The sequence below is a fragment of the Staurois parvus genome, unplaced genomic scaffold, assembly GCF_062004578.1.
Source record: "Staurois parvus isolate SC_StPar_1 unplaced genomic scaffold, SC_StPar_1.0 ptg000004l, whole genome shotgun sequence".
Lineage (NCBI taxonomy): Eukaryota > Metazoa > Chordata > Amphibia > Anura > Ranidae > Staurois > Staurois parvus.
The window spans coordinates 814,001-835,020 of NW_028317800.1; the positions used below are offsets into that span (position 1 = coordinate 814,001).

The window sequence follows — 21,020 nt, forward strand, 5'->3', positions numbered from 1 at the left end:
ACTTTGAATATATATAAAACCGGCCGTGATATACTTTCACAGCCCGCACTACCTCTGGCCACCACTGGAGGGAGACTCCACTCCAATCCAGCTGTCCGACCACACACTGGCAGATACGATCTTACATACAATCTGGTGCACTAATTAGTAAAGAAAATGTATACGAGCGCACCTATAAATGCAAAGTAGCAGCTGTGCACCAGGTAACCATAAACCCCATGAGACAACATAAATCAGAAGATGCAGCGCTACAAAAGAGGAACACTATAAACAAATGAATAAATAGATATATAGATAAATGAATAGATAAATAAAACAGTTCATGTGATGATATCAAGGTGACTTCAAGTGCTCTCATCTATTCATATCCTCCTGATAATAAGGTGCTGTGCGATATAGTGCTGAAGAAATGCACACTCACCAGAACGCACAGTTAAATGGGCGTTTGTGAATATAAATTTCCCTTGGGTTCATCGGCTGGTCAAGGTAGGATCTGCAATGTGATAGCCTCCCTCCAGTACTCCTGGAAATTACTGGGTAATCCCTTGGAAGGTAGCCTGTGGACTGCTCCTTAGTGCTTACAAACGTTCCTTCCCCAGCAGTGAGATGAATAGCTGTGAATTGATACTCCCCGAGGGAGTCAAGACAGAGACATCTCCATAGTGTAGTAAATCAATGGTTTATTTCAAGTAAAACGAAGATGATAAAACAGCAGTGTGTAAGGGAATCTGTGGACTAACCGTCCAGTGCTAAAGATGGCCGCCGGAGCTCCACGATGCTCCGGCGGCGTGACGTCACGGCGTTCCTGGCTCCTCCTACGCGTTTCGTGCACACGCACGTCGTCTGGGGGGATTTGCCAATAACGCCGAGCCGTGTGACGCCAATTTATATGCTAGGCGCATGCGCATTAGGAAGGCGCCATGTTTTAGAAGTGTAATGCATAGATGTCCGGATACTCGTACGGGCGCCATTTTTCGTTGGATTATTGTATATACACACTGTTACAGCTGCAGTATGTATGACCGACCGGCACTCATTATCGGATTAACACAATGAGAACCCGTATCGGCCTTTATCTTATATTTTAAAACTTAGGGGCCGATCAGTATGTAATTATTTTGATGGTAATGAGATAAACTTATATAATGAAGTCTCTTTCAATCAGCCTAATCAGAGTGCGAATTGGGTCCAAATAAAACATAAAGTTATAAAGTTACGTCTTTAGCGCTAGCATATAAACTATTTCATAGAGATATACATATAAAGTATATCATGACATAAAATACATTCAAAAATATCCATAATAAGGTAAAAATCGAAATACCTAATGTTATACAAATGCAATTAAAATAATAGACATTAATAAATATTTACGAACTGTTTTATTTATCTATTCATTTATCTATATATCTATTTATTAATTTGTTTATAGTGTTCCTCTTTTGTAGCGCTGCATCTTCTGATTTATGGTGCACTAATTAGGGTTGAGGATCAGCCTAGCAATCACACACCCTTCTAGGATTACTCCAGCTATCCTCCAAGCCAGAACCCTGGTGTTAATCACTCTTCCACTGTCCACACACCCCCACACCAGACACACCACAAACGGTAGCTTGCCACCACTCAACAGTTTATCCACAGAACGGTTTGCGGGGACATCACACACACACAGATCTCCGTCTGACAGATCTGCTACCTTACAATCTGCATGCAATCTGCCAACACACAGTGCAATTGCATACAGATAGGCAATGAACTTGACTGAGCATTTAAAGACACTAAAATCCAATACAATCTAATGTCTCTGAAGATATGAGCCCGTGCTTAAGTACCGCAGAAGTCACTTATTATTTTATGATTTAATATCCCGAAAGTGGGCAGTGCATAAAATATGTACAAAATATAAAGAGTTACAAATAATACAGAAAATACAAATAGACACACAATTGGCTATTCACTATAAAATAAAAGGGAATAAAAAACAGAAATAAGACTTTTCCCAAGATTTATCCTGTGACTGGATCAAGTCAGAGAAAGTCCGCGATCCGTCAGTCAATAGGACGGGCTCCATACGAATCACTGCATCCATACCTCAAGTCCTCAATTTAATATTAATGGGAATATGGACGTGGGCTGGACATTAGTCCTTGGCCAATCAACCCTGGAGGATGTTCCTGTACCAGCCCACAGGATGTTCTCAGTGCTGAAATGCCCAAAGTCAATTGGACCAGGAACTGTTTGAATCACCAAGTCAGGGATTGAATTTCCGACACCAGCGCATCAGTCCGATCGCGACAGTACCAATCACTGTTCAGCTGTCGCAATCCAGCGCCACATAACCATTTCCTGCATTTTTCTGGCATTCTACATTGTCCACAAATACAGTTTCTACATGCAGATGTAGCCTACGGAGTGTCCAGTCAGAAGGAAGTATTTTCATCTCTCTGCAACTAATATTTTAGCTTTTATGAGAGTAATCTATTCCTTTGATCTGTTTATATTCTTTAAAGCTCCCCAGACAGATCGAAGCCCCCCTGGTCTCCTGCAGCCGAACTGTCTCGAGCCTTTTCCTTCCAGATTTCCCAGAAGGTGACATCTTATTGGCACCCAGGTGTCACCTCCTTCCAGAGGAAGCTCTGTCCCTTCAGATGCTAATTGGTGACCATATGCCTCTGCCTTAATTCTGAACACATCTTATATTACCATGGAATGAGCTAAATCTACAGTGTCATTATTTCTACAGGTCAGCTACTGAAATCTTATATTTGTTGCATCTCAGCTACTCAAATCTTACATGTACGTTACACAGCCCCATATGCAAAAATCTGCATTGCCCATTTTTTCTAATTTCAACACATAAACTTCAGGGAGAACATGTTTACTTGCTGCCAAATATATCCTGCAGACTTTCAGATGTCAGTGTAACAAGATATTCAGTATTATTCACCTAACTTGTCAGTGGTCAAAAAGTTATGGCTATTCGGTTTATATGTTTACAGTTTTACCTGCCAAAAGTTTTAAACTTTTATTCAGCCATGTTTGTGATTTACAAACAGCTACACTATAGCTAGGGTGGTAACAAATACAGTATATATCCTTTGCCTCCCACATAAGTTCGAGAAAAGGCTGTGATTTGATTGGCAGGTATCCTATTTAGCTTACAAACAAAATAATTGCTGGACCAGCTGAGAATAGGTGAAGATTACTATTATGGATGACAGCTGGACTGGACTGGGATTAAAGTGCAGCTTTATAAAGCACACGTCTACATAACTAAATTTAGCCAAGCCTAAAATAATTATATTTGTCTATGGGTAATTGCTGAGCCACTGTTAAGCTCTAGTGTATAATATGTATAGGCTATTGCAAACTTTCCTATTATTTATCCCATTGATTATTTATTATGCTGCATTGCTGACATTGATTCGTATCCAATGTTTCACTAAACCTTTTTTTAAAATACATTCTTCTATAATAATACATAGTGGGGTTTAGTTACTAAAACTGAAGAGTGCAAAATCTGCATAGAAACCAATCAGTTTCCATGTATTCTTGTCCAAGCGTAATTGAGCAAGCTGAAGTTAGAATCTGATTGGCTATGATGCAGAGATGCACCAGATTCTGAGAGAGAGAGTTTTAGTAATTCTTCCCCTATTTATCTCACGTGTGCGACTGTGAGTTGAAAGGATCATGCTTATGGGGTTTTGAGAAGTCACGTTGAGCATTACTGGGCTGCAACATCCCCACCTTACAGTGTACAGTATGAATTAGTCTCCAGTGTGGATTCATGTTCTCCTATCTTGCTGATGCCAGTATAGAATACGCTTGCTCTATTTTCAGTATTAGTTAAAGGCATTAATCTTGTGCAGTCTTCAGCATTAGTTTTAAGCTGGCTAACACTAGCATATGTAGGCTGGTTCCTAATGAACCAGCCAAAATTCAATCTGGATGACCCTGTTAGCACCACGTTGCCCAACATCCTTCAACTCTCCAGTCAGATGCAAGCACTGTTCAGGTATTCTGCCAGAGTACAGTGGCTACAGTGGGAAATTCATCCATTTGCACTGTTTAGCATGCTGCTTCATATTATTTTTCAGTAGTAGTAATCTCTATCTCTATCGCTCTCCCCCTCGATCTCCTTCTCTCTCTCCCCCTTGCTCCTTCTTCTCGCTGTCCTTCTCTCTCTCCCCCTCGAACTCCTTCTCTCTCTCCCCCTCGCTCTCCTTCTTCCCCTTGCTCTTCTAATCCCTCTCCCTTTCCCTTTTTTTCTTCTTGCTTAACCTCTCCTTCTCCCTCTCCCTCTCCCTCTCCCTCTCCTCCTTCTCCCTCTCCCTCTCCTTCTCCTTCTCCTTCTCCCTCTCCTTCTCCCTCTCCCTCTCCCTCTCCCTCTCCTTCTCCCTCTCCTTCTCCCTCTCCTTCTCCCTCTCCCTCTCCAGTTCTCTTTCTAGTTCTCTCTCCCCTCTTATAAAGTTCATAGCTTCCTTTGTCAAAAGTATTCATCATGTGGTATTCTTCTTCCTATGTGCCATGTCTCCAGTGTATTGTAGTCCTGCTCCATGAACCATACCAAGTATTGCTCTGCTAACTGTCTGTGTCTGTCTATATAGTTTAAGTAGCTGTACTTTTTAATTCTGACTACTTTACTATTTAGGTGAGTTTTTGATTTTTTTGCATCATTTATAACATCAGACAGATCCATTTCTTGCTCATTTTGTCAATCTTTGTGGAATAATTCATCTGTGTTTAATGTGCAGTTGTTTCAGTCATGGCTAATAACCAGTCTTATCTAATGTATAAATGCAGGTTGGTGACAATCTCCAATCTGTTTCTGAAATAATTTTTTGCATCCTTAAGTGCTAGATTGAAATTCTTGCCAGTGGAGTTCATGGTTCACCAGACTCTTGTGAATTCATTTTATGTAGGTTTAATTATAAGGTCAAGAATGGAAGTTGCTTTAATTACTCTATGAAGAAGAAAGATTGCAGTGATTAATCAGCTGTTCATTGCGAATCTCTGCAGCCTCAGCCCAAGTTGAGATAATCTGCTTGTTTGTCATGAATGGCCAAGAATGATTTACACTATTGTATATGTCATACTTTCTAGCTTGTTCAGTAAGGAGTGATATGTCAGTGCAGTAATCCATGACCAACCAGAAACCTCCTGTTACCTGTATGACACCAGTATGGTTGACATGATTTGTTGCTTTGGCTTTCCACACCACAACTGCATAACTACTCTAGAGTTCTGACTGTAACACTTCACTTCTGTCTATTGCTACAAAATCCCAGACCCCTTGGGCACCTATTGGAACTGGACCCCCCACTGATATAAGAATGAAAAGCAACTTAGCCTTAATGTGAGTTCATATATACACCATCAAAAAAACAATGCAAACATTTGTTATTTATGACTGTTCCCATTATTCCCAGTAGCAGGGCACAGCTGAGGAAAGAAAAGTCTTTAAAGCTTAACCCCCACATTACATGTCCTTTTAAATAGATTGCTTGGGCCAAGCTATCCCATACAAACTATTTACTGCACCAACAGGTACGCTTGTTGGGTGCACTGTATATAGCCTAAATTACATACAGTATACAGTGCAGTGTTTTGGCAGCAGGACAAGAGATTTCCCCTTCCATTCCTGAAACAAAGAGTTGGGCTGGGCACTCAGTATGAATAAATACAAAGCTTCTTCTGACTGGCTGAAATGGAGAGGTAAGCAGATGATGCCTCTGCCTCAGCCAATGGGAGGCTTTTATTCACTCATACAAAGCTTCAATGAATGGCCGAGCAATGTTCAGCTCAACTCTATTTTGTTCCAGTAATAAAGTGAAAAGTTCCCTCCCCAGTGCCGGAACACAGTGCTGCACACTGTTTTTAGCTGAGGCTATATACAATTAACATAGTGCACCCAGCAGCAAACCTGTTAGTGCAGTAAACAGTTAATTTGGGCCAGGTTAGCTCAAACAAACTATTAAATGCGGGGTTAGGCTTTAAGTTTTTTTTGTTTTGTGCTATAGCTATATGGAGTCACTTAAGGGAAGACTGTCACCTGATTTAGTAGAAGGAATGGCATTTACTGCTCCTGTGTCCTTGAGACAGATGGTGCGAACATTTATGCTAAGTGACAAAAAAAAAAAAAAGATGTTCTTTCAGGTCAGTTTATTTACAAAAACTACCTTGAAGCGATTATAAATAAATTGCTGAACGGGTGTCACAGCATTCACACGGATGTCCCGAATAATCCCCATAACACTGATTTCCTATATATGCCAGCTTCTTTTAGTGGCCATAATGATTGAAGTTTTTCAGATAGATACTGCATTATGGCCACAAGATGAAGCTGACGATCAAAGGATATATATATATATTTTAGGCACATTAGAGGAATATTTTGCAACGTCTGTGCGAACGTTCTGGCATTTGCACAGCAAATTTATAAATGGACCTACATGTATAGCCCCCTTCACATCATTTTTTATGTTATGTGATTTTTCTTGTACCACAGGTACAGTTGTGGCCAAAATTATTCAACCCCCACTGAAATTGAGTGTTTTGGCCAGTTTGACATTGCTTTTGATCATTCAGTCATCTTGCTTACATTTACATTAAAGAGGCACTTGTAGGTCAGACAAATATAACATAACAGTTATAATGAAATAACCACAAATGTCTTTTCTGTGCTCACAGCATTATCAGTTTTATTCAACCCCCAAGTGACATTCAATCTTAGTACTTAGTACAGCATCCTTTTACAGTTATAACAGCTTTTAAACGTGAAGCATAGCTTGACACAAGTGTCTTGCAGCGATCTACGGGTATCTTCGCCCATTCTTCATGGGCAAAGGCCTCCAGTTCAGTCACATTCTTAGGCTTGCGCACTGCAACTGCTTTCTTTAAGTCCCACCAGAGGTTCTCAATCGGATTTAAGTCTGGTGACTGCGATGGCCACTCCAAAATGTTCCAGCCTTTCCTCTGCAACCATGCTCTAGTGGACTTGGAGGTATGCTTGGGATCATTGTCCTGTTGAAAGGTCCAACGTCTCCCAAGCCTCAGGTGTGTGACGGACTGCATCACGTTTCCATCCAATATCTCCTGGTACTGAAGAGAATTCATGGTACCTTGCACACGCTGAAGCTTCCCTGTACCTGCAGAAGCAAAACAGCCCCAAAGCATGATTGACCCTCCACCATGCTTCACAGTAGGCAAGGTGTTCTTTTCATCATAGGCCTTGTTCTTCCTCCTCCAAACATAGCGTTGATCCATGGGCCCAAACAGTTCTAATTTTGTTTCATCAGTCCACAGAACACTATCCCACAACTTTTGTGGTTTGTCCACATGGCTTTTGGCATACTGCAGTCGACTCTTCTTATTCTTTGGAGACAGCAAGGGGGTACGCCTGGGAGTTCTGGCACGGAGGCCTTCATTACGCAGTGTGCGTCTTATTGTCTGGGCTGAAACTTCTGTACCCACATCTGACAAATCTTTTCTCAGTTCCTCAGCAGTCACACGGGGACTTCTCTCCACTCTACGCTTCAGGTAGCGCACAGCAGTCGAAGTCAGCATCTTCTTTCTGCCACGACCAGGTAGCGTTTCAACAGTGCCCTTTGCCTTGAATTTGCGAATGATGCTTCCTAAGGTGTCTCTTGGTATGTTTAACATCTTTGCAATCTTCTTATAGCCATTGCCCTTCCTGTGAAGAGAAATCACCTCTTCTCTTGTCTTCCTGGACCATTCTCTTGCCTTCACCATGTTTGTAACCACACCAGTAAATGTCTAGAAGGAGCTGAGTATCACAGTCATTTTAAAGCTGCCTAATTGGTGCTTATTATGCTTGATTGCTGCTCGGTGACATCCACAGGTGTTTTCAATACCTGATGGAAAGCACCTGTATGAACCTCTGTTCTTCAGAGTGGTAGTCTTTAAGGGGTTGAATAATTGTGGCAATGAAGAAACCACATAAGAACCATTTACTACTGTATTACATAAACAATTGATGTCATTTTAGTTGCATTTGGGTAGTTACAACGTCCTTGTAGGATTTGATTCTGAATACAATTCCAAATGTACACTATAGTCCCTAAACCCCTTTACAGCATTGGGGGTTGAATAATTTTGGCCACAACTGTATCTTCAGTTGTATAAGGCTGACTTCCATCTTCTGTGTCCTGCCAGCTAGAGCTTTTAGTCTGGATTTAGTATACAGTGTGAGTTCAGTATATATGAAAAATAAGGCTGGTGCTCTCTGGGTTGAAGAGCTTTATTTGCTAGTAGTTGCCAGCAGTTCTGTTTTTCCTCGTACATTCTTTTTGCATTCATTTTATCTGTATTTCCCATTGCAGGAGAGATGCACTCAGAGGGCACAGTGGCAGATATTCTCGATAAAGGCTCTGGTGCTCTTCTTTTGTTGGATGGTAAGCATGATGCCTGATTTCGTCTTAACAGATTGCTTGCTTTCTGCTGGTAATGGAAATGGTTAATGACACCTCTGCAGTACTCAGAAAGCAAATTGCACTTTTCACTTATTGGAGACTTGTTAGTTTTATTAGAGTACAGTTCCCCGTACAGTTTGCTTTCACGTTGCCTCCCTAATACAAAACTCTTGTCAAAAGCATTTCACACCAAAGCAATTTGCAGCTAGAATAACTAGAGGAGTAGAAACTATTCACATTTCTGATCGAAGTGAAGGTCGTTTCAGGCGGAAAAGAGAGCAGTGCCGAGAATTTCTAATCAAGCAGAGAGGCAGAGGGAGCGGAGGCTGCACCCACATTATCTTTATGTAATGTGTACATCAGACATCTTTATTGTGTCGTTTCTGATACATTCTTAAATGTGACAGGATGCAACCATGAATTCCCAGAGTCATCTTAAATGATCCAGTGCGTGTTCAAAGTTACATGACTTAATCACATCATTTCAGAGGCTTTGAATGGAGTTTTTCTGTCACTATAGTTCTGCTTGGTATTTGTGAGCTGCAGTCTGGACTCCAGCCAGACAGTGAAGTACACAGATGAAATACATATATGGCAGTAGTGTTGTCTGCCTAAGGATTTGTATTTCTCTCTGTCTATTCCTGAGATTTACAGTGCTGTGAAAGTGTTTGGCCCCTTCCTGATAATTTTGTTTTGCATATTTATCACACTTAAATGATTCAGATCATCAAACATATTTTAATATTACACAAAGAAAACCCGAGTAAATACAAAATGCAGTTTTTAATCGATTTCATTCATTAAGGGGAAAAAAACTATCCAATCCTGCCTGGCCCTACGTGAAGTTATTTCACCCCCCCCCCCCGCTAAATCATGAATTAACTGTGTATAACCACATTTTTGGAATGCAGAGTTAAATTCACTTGCCACACCCAGGCCAGATTACTACCAGGTCTGTCGAATCAATAAATCACTTAAATAGAATCTGTTACAAAGCCATTTCTAAGGCTTAGGGACTCCAGCGAACCATTATCATTACCATTATCCACAAAGGGAGAAAACTTGGAACAGTGGTGAACCTTCCCAGGAGTGGCTGGCCTACCCAAATTACTCCAAGAGCACATCGGCGACTCATCCAGGAGGTCACAAAAGAACCCAGAACATCATGTAAAGAACTGTAGGCCTCGCTTTTTCTCAGGTAAGGTCAGTGTTCATGATACAAAAGCAAGAAAGAGACTGGGCAAAAATGGCATCATTTGGAGAGTTCCAAGGCGAAAGCCACTGCTGACCAAAAAGAACACAAAGGCTTGTTTCACATATGCCAAAAAACATCTTGATTATCCCCTAGACTTTTGGGTAAATATTCTGTGGGCTGATGATAAAAAAGTTGAACTTTTTGGAAGGTGTGCGTCCCATTTCATCTGGCATAAAACTAACGCAACATTTCTTAAAAAGAACACCATATGACAGTAAAATGTGGTGGTAGTGTGATGGTTTGAGGCTGCTTTGCAGCTTCAGGACCTGGATGACTTGCCATAATTAATGGAACCATGAATTCGGCTCTCTGAGAAAATCCTGAAGGAGAATGTTTGGCCATCAGTTTGTGAGCTCAAGCACATTTGGGGTTTTGCAGCAGGGCAATGATTCAAAACACACCAGCAAGTCCACCTCTGAATGGCTAAAAAAAGAAAATTAAAGTTTTGGCATGGCGTAGTCAAAATCTGGACTTAAAAATCTGGTTGGGATGCTGTGGCATGACCTTAAACAGGCCTTTGATGCTCAAAAATCCACCAGTGTGGCTAAATTAAAACAACTCGGCAAAGTCGAGTGGGCCAAAATTCCTCCACAACCATGTAAGAGACTCATTGCCAGTTGTCGCCAAATGCTTAATCGCAGTTGTTACAACCAATTCTGGCACGACCAGTTATTAGGTTTAGGGGTCAATTACTTATTCACATAGGGCCAGGCAGGTTTGCACAGCTTTTGTTTTCCCCTTAATAAATGAAATCATTATTTTAAAAACTGCAGTTTTGTATTTACTCAGCTTATCTTTGTGTAGTATTAAAATTAGTTTGATCTGAATTGTTTCAGTGTATCAAATATGCAAAAAAAAAACATTTTCACAGCACTATATACAGCTCTGCAACACAGCACAGCCCTGACTGGTAGGGCAGGAGACCAGATTTATCCCTGATATACCTACAAGTGTTCTCACTAAATCAGCCTGTGATTGGACAGTGAAAGGAGAAGCAGTAGACTGACATTTCTTTGACCTGATGGAGTAAAGGCTTCTTTCTGGCACCTCGACCATGCAGCACATTTTTATTCAAGTGTCATATTGTGCTCCTTCAAAACAACCACGCTGTCTTTCCTCCAGAGCAGCCTGTATTTTTCTTGTGGTTACCTATGGGTTTCCCTTTGTATCCCGCACAATTCTTCTGGCAGTTGTGGCTGCAATCTTTCTTTTACTACCTGACCTTGGCTTGGTATCAAGAGATCCCCGAACTTTCCACTTCTTAATAGGTGATTTAACAGTACTGATTGGCATATTCAAGGCTTTGGACATCATTTTGTCATTTTCCATCTTTATAAAGTTCCATTATCTTGTTACGCAGGACTTTTGCCAGTTCTTTTCTGATCCCCATGGCTCACTATCTAGCCAAGTCCATGCTTCCATGTAAGAGCTAACAAACTCATTGACTGTTTATACACTGACACTAATTGCAATTTAAAAAGCCACAGATGTGGGATATTAACCTCTAATTGGCATTTTAACCTGTGTGTGTCGTGTCACCTTGTGTGTCTGTACCAAGGCCAAACATTCCAGGGTATATAAACTTTTGATCATGGCCATTTGGGTGATTTCTGTTATTATGATATAAAAAGGAGCCAAACAACTATTTGATGATAAATGTCTTCATATGATCATCATCCTTCAATAAAAGAGCATTTTTTGGCATGATCAGTCATATTTTCATTATCAATGCCAAAATTTCACAATTTCTACCAGGGTATGCAAACTTTTGATCTCAACTGTATATCTGCCTGGAGTTCAGCTTTTACCCTTTCTCTGCCACTGATGTATGGCATATGTCAGCAGCAGCACTGACTTGTAAACAGACTCCTTGCCACTATAGCCACTGGGAGTCTGTTTACATTCTCTTTGCAGCCTGTTGGCTTTCTACTAGAAGTGATTTTGGGCAGCTGTAAAGCCACTTGATCGCTACGTGTGTATATGTGTGTGTATATGTGTGTGTGTGTGTGTGTGTGTGTGTGTGTATATATATATATATATATATATATATATATAATCTAGTTGTGTTCAAAATAATAGCAGTGTGTTGAAAAAAGTGAATAAAGCTCAAAATCCTTCTAATAGCTTTTATTTCCATACTCACAAATGTGTTGGGAACACTACACATTATTTTCCAAATCAAAACATGAAGAACAATATATCAAATTTGTGTTGTTCCTCTAAAACAAATTGAAGAAAAGTGAATATTAGACTGTTCAAAAAAAATAGCAGTGTTTGTATTCTTCTTTACAAACTCAAACATTCACTATATAAACTGAAAAATGTTTGAAGATTTTGCTTTCCTTTGAATCACTTAATGAATATTTAGTTGTATAAGCACTGTTTCTGAGAATTGCTGCACATCTGTGTTGCATGGAGTCAACCAACTTCTGGCACCTGTGAACAGGTATTCCAGCCCAGGATGATTGGACTACATTCCACAGTAATTCTCTATTTCTTGGTTTTGCCTCAGAAACTGCATTTTTGATGTCACCCCACAAGTTTTCTATTGGATTAAGATCCGGGGATTGGGCTGGCCACTCCATAACGTCAATCTTGTTGGTCTGGAACCAAGATGTTGCACGTTTACTGGTGTGTTCAGGGTCCTTGTCTTGTTGGAACACCCATTTCAAGGGCATTTCCTCTTCAGCATAAGGCAGCATGACCTCTTCAAGTATTCTGATGTATTCGAACTGATCCATGATCCCTGGTATGCGATAAATAGGCCCAACACCGTAGTATGAGAAACATCCCCATATCATGATGCTTGTGCAACCATGCTTCACTGTCTTCACAGTGTACTGTGGCTTGAATTCAGTGTTTAGGGGTCATCTGACAAACTATCTCCGGCCACTAGACCCAAAAAGAACAATCTTACTTTCATCAGTCCACAAAATGTTGCGCCATTTCTCTTTAGGCCAGTCAATGTGCACTTTGACAAATTGTAACCTCTTCAGCACATGTCTTTTTTTCAACAGTGGGACTTTGCGGGGGCTTCTTGCAGGTAGCTTGGCTTCACATAGGCGTCTTCTAATTGTAACAGTACTCACAGGTAACTTTAGACCTTCTTTGATCTTCCTGGAGCTGATTGCTGGCTGAGTCCTTGCCATTTTGGCTATTCTTCTATCCATTCGAATGGTAGTTTTTCGCTTTCTTCCACGTCTTTCAGGTTTTGGTTGCCATTTTAAAGCATTTGCGATCATTTTAGCTAAGCAGCCTATCATTTTCTGCACTTCTTTATATGTTTTCCCCTCTCCAATCAACTTTTAATCAAGGTACGCTGTTCTTCTGAACAATGTCTGGAACGACCCACTTTCCTCAGAATTTCAGAGAGAAATGCACTGTAACCAGCATGTACAACATTTGCTGCCTTCCTTCCTTAAATAAGGGCAATAATTGCCACCTGTTTTTCAAAGAATGAATGACCTCACTAATAGAAGTCCACACTGCTATTATTTTGTATTATTTTGAACACAACTGTGTGTGTATGTGTATATATATGTATATGTGTGTGTGTATATATATATGTATAATACAGACACAGGAAAATAATTATTTGATCCCCTGCAGATTTTGTAAGTTTGCCCACTTACAAGGAAATTGAGGGTCTATAATTTTTATCATAGGTGCATTTCAAATGATAGAGACGGAAGGTCAACCAAGAATCCAGAAAAAACATGATACAAATGTTATAAATTGAGTTGCAGTTCAGTGAGTAAAATAAGTATATTTATCCCCAAGCAAAGCATGACTTAGTACTTGGTGGAGAAACTCTTGTTGGCAAGCACAGAGTTAAGATGTTTCTTATAGCTAGTTACCAGGTTTATACACATCTCAGGAGGGATTTTGGTCCATTCTTCTTTACAGATCTTTGCTTAATCCTTAAGGTTTCTTGGGTGTCGCTTCTCTACTTGAAGTTTCCCTCTATAAATATTCTACAGGATTAAGGTCTGGAGACTGCCTATGCCACTTCATGACTTTAGTGTGCTTCTTCTTGAGCCACTCCTTTGTTGCCTTGGCAGCATGTTTTGGGTCATTGTCATGCTGGAAGACCCATCCATGACCCATCTTCTGTGTTCTGGCTGAGTGAAGAAGGTTCTCATTCAGAATTTTACAATACATGGCACCGTCCATTTGTGCCCCAATGCAGCAAATTTAGCCTGTACCTTTAGCAGAGAAACAGCCCCAACAGCATGTTTCCACCTCTGTGCATGACTGTAGGGATGGTGTTCTTAGGGTCATAGTCAGCATTTGTCTTCCTCCAAACACGTCGAGTTAAGTTAATGCCAAAGAGCTCAATGTTTGTCTCATCTTCCCACAGCACCTTCTTCCCAATCCTCTCAATCATTTAGATGGTCATTGGCAAACTTCAGACGGGCCTGTACATATGCCATCTTAAGGAGGGTGACCTTGCAGGTTCATGCAGGATTTCAGTCTATAGTGGCATATTGTGTTACCAATGGTTTGGTGACCTGTGCTCCCAACTGCCTTGAGATAATTCACAAGCTCCTCCCGTTTAGTTCTGGACCCATCCCTCACTTTTCTCATGATTATCCTTACACCATGAGGTGAAATCTTGCATGGAGCTCCAGACCGAGGGCGACTGATGGTTATTTTGTATTTCTTCCATTTGCGAATAATCACTCCAACAGTTGTCTCCTCTGCAAGCTTCTTACTGATGGTCTTGTAGCCTATTCCAGCCTTGTGCAGGTCCACAATCTTGTCCCTGACATCCTTTGACAGCTCTTTGGTGTTGCCCATGATGGTGAGATTTGAATGGAAGAAGAGATTCTGTGGACAGGTGTTTTTTATACACCTAATGAGTTGTCGTTAGGAGCACCTTCTTAATTTGATAGGACTAATCATTGTACCACACAAGCACATAGACTGTAGAAGCCTGAATTGCTGGTTGGTAGGGGACAATTATTTTTTTTACTCATTGAACTGCAGCTCAGTTTATAACATTTGTATCATGTGTTTTTTCTGGATGATAAAAATCATAAACCCTTTAATTTCTTTGTAAGCCGACAAACTTACAAAATCTACAGGGGATCAAAATAATTATTTTCCCCAATATATATATTTATTGCGTCATACCTTTAGAGATGTAGCTCCATTGGAGTAACTAATTGCTTTTTTTCCTAATTTTGCAGTAAATACCTATTGTGGGAAGGATCTGATTTGCTACAACCAGTTCTCCGTGTTTTTGGTTGGAGCTGGTGGATTTGGGGGGAAGCGCTCGTCACCCAAGGCTAAGGTATATGGCAGTATAGATGCAATTTATTTATTTGGTCTTACTGGAAATAATTGAAACCAATGTCTGTTTTAAGCACTTGTGACAAATACAGTATAAATTAATGTCACTCGAGCTGAGGGAAAGGATAGAGTTAATGTACTTAAAATGTGTACTGAACTGTATACTTGTAACTAGAATCCAGTATTATTGCTGTCATTAGGTGTGAAAATGTGGCTTACCCTTTATAGATCAAGCTGACGGTTTTATAGTGGTCTATAGTGAGCAGCATGTTTCTGAGACAAAATAGAAGATCATTGTACAATTACATAGTAGATTACATCGAGCTGATATAGGTGATATTACATAAAGATGGAATAAAAAGGTTGTTTAGAAGTAAATTGTTGTATGTATACAGTAAAACAATATTTTATTCATTTCAGGTACTTATATAGCGCCGTCAATTTACGCAGCGCTTTACATATATAGTGTACATTCACATCAGTCTCTAACCCTCAAGGGGCGTACAATCTAAGGTCCCTAATTCACATTCATACATACACAAACTAGGGTCAATTTAGACAGGAGCCAATATACCTACCAGCATGTCTTTGAAGTGTGGCAGGAAACCGGAGTACCTGGAGGAAAACCACGCAGTCACAGGGAGAACATGCAAACACCAGGCAGGTGGTGGCATGGCTGGGCTTTGAACCAACGAACCTAGTACTGCCAGGCCAACGTGCTAACCATTAGCCACTGTGCTGCCCGAATATTTATAATCTAAGAAAAGAAGCCTACAGCACCTGGTATTCCCAGGCGTTGACCAATCCAAGTACTAACCAGGCCTAACCCTGCTCAGCTTTTGAGATCAGATGAGATCAGGAGCATTCAGGGTAGTGTGGCCGTAGGCTACATCTTCTCCATTGTACAGTTGTGCAATACAACCAGACCAACAGCAGTGAAGAGACATTACATAATTACTCGGTGTACTATCAAAGACACTTCTGGGCAATTATGATGAAATCCCTTTATTATGGCCATCACACATTGAGCTATAATAGAAACATCTTACATTTAATATAAATAAAAAATGATATTTGATTTCAAGGATTAATAAACTCTAAACAACCTCCTAAACTGGTGTATTCAGGTAAGAAGACCCTGTTTTCTGTCAACTGTAAAAGGGTAAACCTCATAATTAAAAAAGAAAAAGCCTACAGCACCTGCTAATCCAAGGAAGGCAACCCATCCAAGTATTAACCAGGCCCAACCCTGCAAAGCTTCCGAGGTCAAATCAGATCGGGCGCATTCGGGGTGGTGTGGCCGTAGGCACCTTCTCCTCCATTTCACACTTGTGCAATTCAACCTGACCAAGAGCAGTGAAAAGACATAGTGGAATTACATAACTGCTCGGTGCACTATCATAAAAACTTCTAGGCAGTTATGATGAAATCCCTTTTTTATGTCCGTCACACATTTAGCTGTAATATTAACATCTTACATTTACCATACATTAAAAAGGGGCATTTGTATCCACGCCTTAAACTACTCTTAAAAATTCCGAAACTGGTGCTTTCAGGAAAGAAGGCCCAGTTGTCGGTCCTCTGTAAGAGGGTATACCTTCATTATTTATTTATTTCAGGTACTTATATAGCGCCGTCAATTTACGCAGCGCTTTATATTGTACATTCACATCAGTCCCTAACCCTCAAGGGACGTACAATCTAAAGTTCCTAACTCACATTCATATATACACATACTAGGGACAATTTAGACAGGAGCCAATTAACCTACCAGCATGTCTTTGGAGTATGGCAGGAAACCGGAGTACCTGGAGGAAACCCACGCAGGCACAGGGAGAACATGCAAACACCAGGCAGGTGGTGCCATGGTTGGGAATTGTACTAAGGCCCCTAGTAATGCCAGGCAGAAGTGTTAACCATATAGCCACTGTGCTGCCCATATGTGCATATGTTTAGCAAATACAGTTAAATTTGGGTTAAAAAAAATAAAAGCTAAATACAATACAAATAAAACAAAACATAGCAACACACAGTTAATAAAAATTTTCACCTTACATATAAACCATACCCCTTAACTCCTGAGTATTAACATAATTATCACCTGATCCCACTCTTGGGCTTGGGAAGTTAAGTAATTCAGCCACAGTGATAACATTTCATTTTATCTGAATTGATGGCGTGGAATGTTAAAAATCATAATCTTTGGGCTTTAACCTCTCATATAAATCTTAACCGTATGCTAACCCTTCACCTACTACTTAGCAAAAACTCAAAGTGCCCATTACACCACACCATATGGTAAAACACTGCTCCTTTTGTTAATGGCGACTCGCTCATTTGGCAAACACAGGTGTATTCGCAGCCACCAAATCACATGGCACCGCAATACCATGCAAATTGGTGCGATTTTAAAAATTATGCCTGCTCTATTTCTCGCTAGTTTAGTAGCCTATTGAATTGAATGGGCTGGAAAAAAAATTAGCCGCACACGAACGTGCAAAAGCTCATGTGTGAACCAATCGTTAAACTGTAGTGGTCCATTTCTTAAAATCTGAGCTGATACTCCTTTTTGAGGAAGACATAGATGACATGGAAATAGTTCCATATTGCAGATATGTTGTAAAATGTTAGGGATCGGTTAAGAAATGTTCATATTGATTTTACTGAATGCTGGTATGTAGTACTTTTCCTAAAGTAAATAATACCATTCTTTGTTACTTGCTTTCTCTCCTTTTGGATGCATTTTGTTTCTTGGATGATGTCATTGTATCCAGACAGACTGTTAGAACTGACTTTGTATTTAAAAGTTTGATTTCCAGGATGGGTTTTCACTGCTGCTATCTAGGGATTGCTGTATAGCTGTGACAGTAGAGGGAGCAGTGAGGAGCTTACATCAGCCTCTGTTCACGGGTACTGTTGGAATGGATAGCAAGAGGAATGGTATGGTTTACCTATGGCTGATTGAAACAAACCCAGCATTTCGAAGTAATGGGTCATCCTGAAACAAGCCTTCTCACGTATTCCCCTCCATCAATTGCCCTAGTGTCTCTCCAACTTGCCGCCTCACCTTCAATCTCCCCCGTTGGTTCCTGCATTCGGTGCTGCGAGTTCTTTCTCCCTCTTTTCACTATCCTGGGTAATCCAGCATTCCCATTAAGTTTCTCTGAGGGTACTTTCCGCACAGAAAACATCTGCCAAGTATCTCATATGCTTGTTACCAGACAATGGCGTTCTCTGACCACCTTCACCTTGGCCATGGGACCCTTCAAGCTAAAGATCTTAAAAGCCCTTCAATTAAGGCATTTTCTAGTTTCTGTACTGCCTCCGGAGCCTTTTCTGACATATTTCACTTAATTTTAGACCCTGCACTCTGACACGAGACCACTCAGGCACACCCTTTCTACCACCTATACCCTGCTGTCCCAAACTCAGGAAAATTGCATGGCCCCCTTCTTCAAATGGGAGCAGGATCTACGGTTAAAGTTTGTAATTAAAAAAAAAATAAAAATCCTCCTTTTTTTTTTTTTTTTTTTTTTTTTTTTTTTTTGGGTCCCCCCGCCAGTGGTCCTGGCTCCTTCTCCTTGCCAAGTGCCCTAACAGCAAGCTTCTTGCTATTGGGGCACTCAAGCATATTTGCTCCAGAGCCATGCTCCTGTGAATTCTCTTCCCTTCACAGTACCACAGGATACTCAATTTTCTCCAAAATCCTCTAAGTTCTAGGCTCCAGGAAACCAACAAAAAAATCCTATCAAGGTTGTACTGAACCCCCCTCTGTCTTCCATAAATTCAACCTCAATATCCCTGATATCTGCTAGTGTTGTCAATCCGATACTATATCACCTCTCACATTTTTTGGTCCTGTCTAAAACTGAACTCTTTCTGGACCAAGGTACAAGAGACATCTTAGGAATTCACTGATTACAGTTTCCCTAATGTCTTATTTTTATTTAATCATTCCTTAAATCCCACCAAAACGTATGCAGAATCTATCCTTTGTCATCTTCTGAATGCTGCTAAATCTTGTATTTCCCTAAAATGGAAGGTCCACCCATGATATACAGCTTGGTTATGAAAAAGGCAGTAAAATTTGTCACATGGAAAACTGTGCTCTCTTCCCAAAATAACCAAGATTCTTTGAAAATCACCTGGTTCCATTGACTGGACTTCACATTTTCAGAGGAAGGTAAGGTTCTCTTGTTTGAGGACACTCTACTCTGCTTCCCTGCTGTTACACCACCTTACTTTATCCAAATATCTTCCCTTTCCCCCTACTTTTTCTCCTCCATTCTCTTCCCCATCAATACACTTTAAACCCCTCCCCCCATTTTGACATTTACCATTTTCTTCTCATGACATTAAGGTTTTCTTTGATGGTATTCCTCATTTCTGCAACCTCTGTTAGCTTTTTACATCATTGGTCTACACACCTTTTGATGACAATATGTAATACCATTTTGTATACCCTTTTCTACTGAAAAACAAAAATGACGTATTTAAACAAAAAAAAAAAAGACAAGTGTGAATGGACCCTTTAGGTTTTACATTCTTCACTATTCATTATCCATCTCATTGAATGTAATTTCATTGTACAGAACTGGAACAGGAATGTGATTCCAGGTGAATATATCTGCAGATTAAAGGCTAGGCAGTAGCATAAAACAAATATTTCTGACAGCAGTGCATCATGCTGATTTCAGATAATCCTTTCACAGGAAATAACCTGGAAATTAAAAGTGTTACATAGGGCTAGCAGTATCTAATTAATTTTGACTATGCCCAAAATGTACATCTCATTGAAAGCTGAACAGCAATGAATGAATTAAATTATATGCGAACACTAGAGAGCTATGCTACAGTTCATTAAAAAAACAATGCAACGTGCTTTTGTTCCAAAATTCTCAACCTTTTTTTTTCTGATATATATGAGAATATAGTGCTCTGTGTAGTAAATGAATGTGCAGAGTACAAATGGGCTTCTTTTCATTAATACATGGCTTGCTGGCTAATAGTACCACCACAAGGCCAGCCTTCCGTTAATGCATTTTTTATTCACTTTGCTTGAATGACAGAGCTTCATAATAAAGGTACAGAAAGTACCAGACTTGTATAAAAGAGTATGCAAAGATATAAAATGTTTACATAAATAGCAGGACAGTGGTCATCTGTATTGCATGGACATATTTTCAAAACCATACCTCTATAGATAGTGACGGAGCTCTATCTGCAGCTGGTCTTTTAGTAAGGTTGGTGTTCTGCTCTTATGCAGCCAACTGCATGTCCCTTGTTGAAGTGCCAGCTTACATCAAGGCTGAGGAACATCTTTAACCAACTTTTGAGTGCACATTCACTTTCTGTCAAATGCGCAATAGTATTTTCCTTCTGATTCAAATTGCATAAGACCCGATTTTAGAAAGTAAAATATGTATGTTTACATAGTATTATAGAAATCTGCTGGTACCTAAATGATGCTAAAATAGGAATGGTCTTAATTGCCTAATAGCAACCTATCCTGGAACTATTTTTAGTGCCAGTTTAAATTTTGAGGCAGTACTTTGATAAATACTATGGAATGTATTCCTTTGTAAGCATTTCTGTAGATAAATATTCCTATTCCTTCAAAGCTTCCAGAAATGATTGCTTTTTTCTCATTTAGAGTTATTAAGAGGCATTACTATACTGTATGCATATAAGAAAAGGAGGGAAGAGACCAGTTATTATGTGTGACTGCAGTCAGCATGTGTTTATTGCAATTTGTTCCCTAGTCAGATCCATTTGGATTACTTTGGAAAAATGTTGCAAAGAAACTAAATCTGTTTCATGTGAAACAAGAAATCTGATTAGCACATCAGTTTCTCTTTTGCTTATAATATCACTAAATTATATCTTTATTTCTAAAAACAATCCATACACAACCACTACTTAATGGCACTGTAATATTTTTTTCATTAAATCATTTTTACGGTATTTTTCTCTCTCCTTGCAATGTGCTGTATGAGTTCCTGAACCTCTCCTTTTCCTTTGGAACAAGCGGGGAGCGT

The 21,020-nt window shown here is 40.0% G+C and overlaps 1 protein-coding gene and 1 pseudogene across 1 annotated transcript in view; one reads left to right on the forward strand and one right to left on the reverse strand.

Moving 5' to 3' along the window:
- Positions 1 to 21,020, forward strand: part of HSD17B4 (hydroxysteroid 17-beta dehydrogenase 4) — a 388,773-nt gene that overhangs the window by 235,281 nt on the left and 132,472 nt on the right. Inside the window, exons 15-16 of the mRNA XM_089673464.1 lie at positions 8,343 to 8,414; positions 14,880 to 14,983. Of these exons, the coding sequence (XP_089529590.1) occupies positions 8,343 to 8,414; positions 14,880 to 14,983 (176 nt within the window). The remainder of the gene's footprint in view (positions 1 to 8,342; positions 8,415 to 14,879; positions 14,984 to 21,020) is intronic.
- On the reverse strand, positions 15,751 to 15,869 carry LOC149474431 (5S ribosomal RNA; annotated as a pseudogene).